The sequence below is a fragment of the Falco rusticolus genome, chromosome 13 (assembly GCF_015220075.1).
Source record: "Falco rusticolus isolate bFalRus1 chromosome 13, bFalRus1.pri, whole genome shotgun sequence".
NCBI classification, from domain to species: Eukaryota; Metazoa; Chordata; class Aves; order Falconiformes; family Falconidae; genus Falco; species Falco rusticolus.
Genome location: NC_051199.1, coordinates 29227586 through 29235835, shown reverse-complemented (window position 1 = coordinate 29235835; position 8250 = coordinate 29227586). Strand labels below are relative to the sequence as shown.

General features: G+C 41.9%; 1 protein-coding gene across 2 annotated transcripts; it reads right to left on the bottom strand.

Annotated features, from left to right (window-relative positions):
- Positions 1 to 832: 832 nt before the first annotated feature.
- On the bottom strand, positions 833 to 8008 carry STRIT1 (small transmembrane regulator of ion transport 1). 2 transcript variants are annotated; one of them, XM_037407332.1, is made up of 3 exons: positions 6259 to 6469; positions 1369 to 1468; positions 833 to 1279 (listed from the first exon to the last, which is right to left on the bottom strand). In XM_037407332.1, exons 1-2 carry the CDS (start codon positions 6269 to 6271, stop codon positions 1374 to 1376), a joined length of 108 nt encoding a protein of 35 aa, XP_037263229.1. In that variant the 5' UTR covers positions 6272 to 6469; the 3' UTR covers positions 833 to 1279; positions 1369 to 1373. The 2 variants fall into 2 exon arrangements, with proteins under 2 accessions (XP_037263229.1, XP_037263228.1); XM_037407331.1 differs by lacking the exons at positions 833 to 1279; positions 6259 to 6469 and adding exons at positions 7475 to 7548; positions 7719 to 8008 and having other exon boundaries at positions 1384 to 1468.
- Positions 8009 to 8250: the final 242 nt, after the last annotated feature.

Sequence of the window (8250 nt, the reverse complement as noted above, 5' to 3'; positions counted from 1 at the left end):
GGCGAGCAGGCTGGGGAGGACATGCTGCCACCGGTAGAGCAGGGCACAATTTCATGCATCTCTCCGGCCATTTTTCTGGTATTCATCCCAGGACAATGTTTCGCTTTTCACACCAACATTATGACATTGCTGACCTGAATTCAGGTTGTGATACATGGCAATTCCCAGGCTCTTTTCTGAAAATTGCTACCCAGCCAGCAGTTCCCTGTCCCGTGCTTGCACTTTTTAACAGTTCCTGCAAGGTGTAGAAATTGAATTTTCACCTATTGCAGAGCATTTTTTCCAGACTAGTTATTTAGTTTCATTCTTAATTCTAGCTTTGTTCTCCAGTCTCCTTGAATTGCAGCCTGGCTGGTGCCAGCTGAGCAGGGCTGCCAGCATGCCAGAAAACAGGGCTAGAATTCCACATGGTCTCGATTCAGTTCAGTGCCCGCTGAGTCCAGCAGCATTTAATTTGACAAGGACTGGATTGGTTGCCAGTGGAAAAATACAAAATTGGGCCCTGAACATCATGTAAACAGAAGAGACTGGCAGTTAACTTGATACTTCTCTATATACTATTAAACAAAACCCCAAAGTTTTAGGATTTAGAAAGCAAGTCATATATTTTAGGATGCATTGCTTCCAGGTATGTTTTCCTGTCTGCCTTTCTAAAGGACTTATTTTGATTTATGTATTAGTGTGCTTGTATGACTGACTGCTTTTTTAAAATAGGAAGTTAATGTAGTTTCAGAAAATTTAGACACTAACACTTCAGACCTTGGGATAGGGAGAGTGTACCACCTCAACTTTTTAAATTCAATAGTTTATTTTTTATTACAAAACTTAAAAAAAAAAAAAAGTCTTAACTCACTTTAAAATGTTCCCAAATACATTGAGATACTTCTCCCCCAGCTCAGCACACCTCACAAATGAGCTTAACTCTTTTTTTTGCCCACCATTGCATCACTAACTCGGGGAATACTGTTTCCAATACTGCTTAAATTCAAGGTGGCAACAACAGAAGAACAGGCTGCAGAACAGGCAGGTATCGGACCTACCACTGGACTCCCAAAAACTACTCTGTCAATTACAAACCATTTTAAAACTGGTAAACTGGTTTGATGATTCTTCTTAATGCTCTAATTAGCACATAAAACTTTTGTTGGGGATAAAAAGCATACACCATGTTTACAGTGTTGATATTATAAATAACTCATTTTATACAAATTTTAGTCAATAGAAATTTCAATTTAGCTTCCAGATTCTTCTAATAAACATCATTGTAAATTCTTCTGTCCTGTAAGACAAAGAAAATAACATTTAAAAAGGTGGCAGTGCAAACCAAAGAAAGCGTGGATAGTATGTGATACTGCACGAGTCACTTACTTCCATCAAGAGAAGACAATGTAAACCATCAGTGCACAACCCACTATCCAGCCAACGGCAAGGAGTATAGGTACAACAAGATGTGAAAGTGGGACTTGGGCTGAAAGAGAAAAGATGGTCTTTTTCAGAAAGGCCACATTACGTTGATGTCAAATTCACTAAATTAAACACATCAAAACCACAATTATCGGAGCAAAAAGATACCTGTGAGCTTAGGCCATGTTATCTATGATTGCTATTTTTAGCACTACGTCACCATATCTTGGCAGGCCTTCTAATGGGAATACATAGCAAAAGCCCAAACAGATTTCCACACAGTGGCCTCTGCAATCGGATACGTACAAGGGTTAGCACTTCCAAAAGAAGCAGGGTACGGGGAGACAGAAAGCACGGTTCTGTCCTTGCTCCCCATAGGTCACCAGGAGAACATCTGTACTGGACTTTATTGACAGTAGCTGTCCTGGCAGATTCAGGATTCAATTGCTGACATGTACAACACCTTCTAGAAGCCTTGTTAGGTTGGCAACAGTAAACCAAATATACAGTGATTATTTAACACCACACCTATTTAAGATCAATGCACCTGGGACTGCAATGAGGGGATGCTGTATGAGTTCCCACACCCTGGAGGGACATTTGCCAGCAGCTGTGCATCAGGCCATGCTTTCTGCACACCATGCCCGACTTAGCCCTCTCCTATCCTGGCACTGCAGCGATACGGAGTAGTTAAGGTTGATGTAATTAACCACTGCAAGAGTGTTTCCCGCTTTCAAGTAAGAAAATAACATAAAGAGTTTCCAGTGGGATGTACCACCTGCCTGGCCGAGTTGGGCCAGGCACAAACATGCAACATATTGCCTGTATTGCCCACTATTAATAGAACAAGCTAAAAAATTACATGGAGATGTGGAGTCCCATGCAGCCAACGGGTCTTCAAGGAGCATGCAGAAAGCAGAACTACAGCTCTATATAAATACGTTTCTGTACAGCATCAGAATTTCAAAGACCCTTCTATCAGTTTCCTGCAAATAGCAGAAGCTTGCCAGAAAGTAGCTTATCAGCCTTTCAGATCATATTACTTACCAATATATTACAGTGTTTTAAAGCACATCTTTCTGCAGTTAAAAGACTTCCAGGGTTTTGAAGGGATTAATAAATAATTTAAAACTATTCACAACACCTTGCACAGTTTAGATCAAGCAGACAGACTTCGGAGGGATGCTTAATAAATTAAAGTTTTCCACATCGCTTTTGTAAAGCTATGCACAACACAAACACATCTCACCATGACATTACATGGTGTATCTACCTAGAGGGAAAGAGAGAACACACAGACAGAAAATCTGCATGTGCTGCCATTACAATATCAAGCAGGTAAGCAATGGCACAGCAAAAAGGTAAAACCCTGCACTGAAGCTGGGGTGTCCTTTTGACACAGGGGAGTCCCTCACCCATTTCATTTAAAGTCTGTTATTCCTTTGACACTTTGTAAGGTAAAGCTACTTCTGATGGGAATCATTTCTATTTACTTGCCATTTTTTCTAAAGGTTCTATTATAAATAAAGGGCTGGATCCTACTACAGTACATGGAAGAGTTTTGACAGAGCTCTGTTGAGTTGCTGTTGTGCCTACTGAATATGGTGTGTTGTTATATGAGATCCAGTTTAAATGCAGTAAGGTAAGAGAGGCAGGCATGTCCTGAAGGGTCAGCAGGAATGCTGTGCCCAGCATTTGTCACGAGGCAGCAAGCAGCTGGCTCCAAGGGATAGAGTTTCATGGGCACCATTGGGAGTACTTGTGTTTCACAGTTTAAGAACAGAAATGACCATGAGAGCATTTGGTCTGATCTCCTGTATGTCAAAGGACAAGATACCCCAAGAGTTGAGTTCTACTAAAGCAACTGCTTGGAAGACAGTATTTTATGCCATGAGCGGGAGACAGTGAAGTGCAAGACATGCACAAGGCTATAGGGCTTGGCAGAGTGAGACATCCAAGCAGGTAACCCCTTCGTAAGGCCTCAGAAGGTGACAAATTCCAAGGTCCTGATATTTGGTCCAAGGGAAAACTATCCCAAGCCTAAACCTGAGAAGCAGTATTACCCTTGCCGTGGAGTAAGGCTGTGGGCACCACCAGCCGGAGAAGATCCACATTGTCTGCTTCCCAGCCTGTGGTGGTGATGGGGTGTGGAGGGACTAGCAGCAAGGGAGCAGAATCCTTCTAAGCAACTGTGTTTTGGAAAGAACGAAATCTTTACTGACCCCGGCAGGCAACCAGCTAAAACCCTAAAACGTGAGGTTTCATTATAATTGCTGTTTGAATGAGTGCACGTGTAAGCAAATACCAAGGGAAATGTGGGTTGTTGAGGAGCAGTCAGAAGTATTGCTTTAAACAGACCTGGCTTCAAGGGTTTAAGCCAGAGCCTGATGAAATAAAAAAGCCAATTCTGGATGGCAGTGAGAATAAATAAAGGAATCTCACTGTGATCTATGTATGTAAACTGTCATTCTAGCTACAAATTGCTTTCTTTTTCCCCCATTGTAGTTATCTTTCTCTACTTCAAACATAAATTTATCTCAAAATAAACAGAAGGAGGCTGCTCAGAGCAGCAAACACACAGCACTTTTGCTGTGCTACAGCAGGGCTCCTCTGCACATGATAAACAGACCCTCAAGCTTTCTGCTTCTGCAAGTCAGAAGCCCCAGGAATTGCCCAGCACGGGATGCCCAAGTACCACTGTGAAGTCAAGGATCCCTCAACTACAGGATACAGCAGCAGAGGTTTCCAAGCTAAACACAGCCTAAATATATTGATAAACTTAACCTGACCACGATCTTCTTTTTTCCTAGGGTTTAGCTTTTATCCAGCCCTGTACATTGGCTTGGTTTTGCTGACCGTAGTCAGCCAAAACTCTTACCAGTTACCATGAGCAAAATGATGCCTCTGGTCTCACCGAGCTGCTGCCTTCACCCTGAAATGTCTGGCCCCAACTGCACTGACAAGGATACCCCAAGATACCATGTGGAAAAACTCCCGTTTACTTTAAACAGGCAGAGGCTTGGCAGGTAAAAAAGGGGAATGTTTCCCTGCCTGAGCCTGTCAAGCTCAAACTCACAGACTTATGTTCCCTACTCCAAAATGCCTCAGAATTTCATGCAGGTTTTCTTCGTATCTCATCCAGGCTACACATGCACACACACAACCAAAGCGCTAACCCATCACTGGGATGGCAGTCTGAGCGCCACGCTGGGCAGCAGACTAGGAGGGAATGTGAGGGCATGCCCGGAGGACTATCAGAGGGGCTTTTTACAAGGGCATGTAGTGACAGGACAAGGGGAATGGCTTTAAACTCAAAGAGGGTAGGTTTAGATGAGATATTAGGAAGAAATTCTGTGCTGGGGGGGGGGGAGGCGCTGGCCCAGGCTGCCCAGAGCAGCTGCGGGTGCCCCGTCCCCGGCAGGGCTCAAGGCCAGGCTGGACGGGGCTCTGGGCAACCTGGGCTGGGGGGAGGTGGCCCTGCCCGGGGCAGGGGGCTGGAGCTAGGTGGGCTTTAAGGGCCCTGCCAACACAAACCGTTCTGTGATTCTGTCTCCCAGTTGCCAGTCCTAACAGACAAGTTTTTCCATGTTTCTCGTGTGCTGTCTGTAGAGGCTGTGGTGCTCTGAAATCTGATTTAACCACAGAACTGACATGGACAGGTTTTTGTGTTGAAGGCATTTGCCAGCTTCGTATTTAAAAACCATGCAAACTCTGCGGTTACTCATTTCAGTGAGGTTGCCCAACCATTTCTAATCTGCTCCCTGAGGTTTCCAGGGAGGTGTGTGTCTCCCCAGGCAGGGCACACAGGCACTTGTGGGTGGGAGGCAGTCAAGCCCAGTGGCCTGGGTAGTCGCCACTGCTGCCCAAGGGCTAGTGCTGAGAGATTATGGCCACATGACTTTTTTTTTTTTTTAATTATATCCCCCCCCCCCAAAAAAAAACAAACACAAACCTCCCACAAACCAACAACAAAAAAACAAATCCAAAATACCCCACCCTACACACACATAACAAAACACATCCTACTAACGTGAAATATGGTTAAGTACTAATTCCTGGTAGAATACCGGTATAATTTCTGTGGATATCAATGAAAACTAAAATTAGGAAACATTCAGGTACATTCAGTAACCTGTTCTGAGTTTAGCAGTATTCCACTATCCTTAGATAACAGTGGTAGTGGTGCAAAACAAGGGTGATAATAAAGACTTTCAATATAGCTATGAAGATGTATATAAAAAGTTACTTTTACAAAGAAAAGTACTACCTGAACAACTGTGTACACACCTAACATCACATTAAAACTTCTGGATGATTCACCATCAAAATCTCTTACACTTAAATAAAGAGAAAATTGCAATGAATATAAAATGGATTTTTTTATGAAATGCATTTTCTCCTTGGAGAAAGTGGAAACGTGCTTATAACGAAAAGGCCATTTTTAAAATTTCATTTTGCTCTGCCATTTGGGCTTTGTCGGGTTAAAATCTAGATTATTATATGTTCACCTAGTATTACACTCAGATTTCAGCTGCACAGACAGTATATATCTAAAATGCTGTCAAAGTAACTCATTTTACACAGTTCTGTTCTATTAAATTAGCCAAAATTACAACTACAAAAGAAAACATTCAGAAAACAAAACTGGTAGGATTAAGAAATACAGGAGGAACCCAAGCTACTTTAAACTCATTGCTGTTAGAATTAGCTTTTAAACTGATTACACTTTCTTACTGAAAAATAAAATAGTGTATCATACAAGAATAAAATAGCTGAGTATTTTCACTTTGTATTACTCACATTTACGAGTTTAAAGACTACACTTTTACATTCACATTTACCCATTCATCTTACCTGGTTCTGCCATTCCCCTCTCTGCTAGTTTTATTGGCAAGTTTTAAGGTTTGCCTCTGCAGTTGTTCTTGTGAGCCTTGGGATGCTTTAAATAGAGCAATATTTGGAATGTGCTGCAGCTGCCTTGCTCACTGATGCCAGTTTTGGCCTATATGCATTCAATTGTCTAAAAAGGCAGGAGTTATGGGATTCAAGGTTACCACTTCCTATTCCTGCAACTGCACAGAAAAGTGAATAAAGAGGGGTCATTTTTTGAAGAGGGAGAGAAACAATGGCAAAAACTGCTCCATGGTCTCTTCGCAGCCGTGAAGTACCACATGAGAGTTCATGTAATATTTTTGTGCATCCACATATTTAGAGCATGACAGGGATCCAGCTCATTCTTGGTGTCCCACTCTGCTCTCATCCCTCTCCTATCAAAAAACCAAGCCAAGTACCATTCAGTAATAGTTTATATGTATTTCTATAGTTATTAGTTACTTGCTAAGCACCACCAGGTATCTTGTACTCCTGTGGCTAGCAGGTAACAAAATTCAAGGGAGGAACGTTCCTAAGATAATCTGAGAATGATTTTGTCTTAAATAGGATACATTGTTGCAAACTGTCTCTAATTCAGAAGAGAAAAAACATGGAGATGAGTGCCAGATCTGAGCCAAAGGACAAACTGTGCACTAGCTTGTATCCCAGAAAAGGAGATCTCCCATATAACGATCCCTTGGAGTGATCCTGGCAACAGCTTTTGATCAATAAGCATAAGAAACCCACTCAACATTTATTAGAGAAATGAAGTCCTGGACAGAACATTGGGAGGAACACACAGGTGCATCACATGTTAGCAAAACGCCCCTGAGCAAATGCTTTTTTTCAGGGATGGGAGGGCATTTTCTCTTAACATTCAGCAAGCTTATGCATAATCTCATTTCAAAGCTGTGCCTGGATCCTAAACGAAATGGGGGTTCTTTCTACATGTTTCTGAAATGGAAAAGGACACAAATCGCTGTTCAAAAGCTATTCCATATAACAGGTGCACAGGATGTTTTGAAGAGATCTAATCTGGATGTTTGTATAGTTCAGAGGAACTGGCTGTGGGCTCCCAGAAGACAAGGCTGCTCAGAAACACATTATGCAGACCTTCTAAAAGATATTATCCCTTTCTTATGTGCTTGTTGATTAAAGATTAAATACTTTACATTAAAAAATAAATTTCAATTATCACCTTTTTCAGAACTGCTTCTTCTCTTACAATGGATGCGGAGATCGCATTTTCCTTGGAGCTATTTATCAGACAGCCTGAAGAAAACGAATTAAGCCAATGTCAGATTCTAGAGCACCAGGTGGAAAAAACCCTGGCTTTTCATACCAACACAATCTAACTTGTTCTAAAGCAGGTTCATAACTCAAGTATTTCATTTTGAAAGGACCAGTACTTGTTATAATGGAAATGCAGTCCCAGCCCCTACCACAGAAGGGTCTGTTCCTGTGCACAGGAGCTGCTTTCCAGGGATCCTTTCTCAGTTCCTGCCCAGTCCATGACCGCAGGGGCAGAGCAGAAGGGTGCAGATACATGCCCGATGCTACACCTACAAAACAGTTGGGAAAGACAGCCTTCAATACCCATAGGAAATGCAATTAAATGTCCGGCTATTTTTACAGGAATATAATTTTTTTCATAGATGCAAGAATGGAAACTGCAGGCCCCAGGCTACACATGACTCGTGTCCATCCGCAGAGTACTTTCATCTGGAATGAACAAAAAAAGAATGGCAGTGGAATATTTTAAATACAATTATTTGTATTGCTGTGATCAGTATCTTAGAAACCATTCTAACATACACAGTGCGATAGAGCAGCATTCAACTCTGGCAAGACTTCACTGAAGACAGTTGTTTTACATCAGTGATGAATTTAGCTTTGTATAGATTGGTTTCATTGTATACTATAAACAGTCCCCATTTTTTGATCTTTTGAGTTTGGCATGAATTCCATGATGAC

Excerpts from the sequence above, each read along its gene's own strand:
- STRIT1 (XM_037407331.1), bottom strand. The coding sequence starts at position 7,824 with ATGTATCTGCACCCTTCTGCTCTGCCCCTGCGGTCATGGACTGGGCAG. Across the intron at positions 7,549-7,718 it reads CAGGAACAGACCCTTCTGTG|GCTGTCTGATAAATAGCTCC; the intron begins GTAGGGGCTGGG and ends CGTTTTCTTCAG. Across the intron at positions 1,469-7,474 it reads AAGAAGCAGTTCTGAAAAAG|CCCAAGTCCCACTTTCACAT; the intron begins GTGATAATTGAA and ends TTTCTCTTTCAG.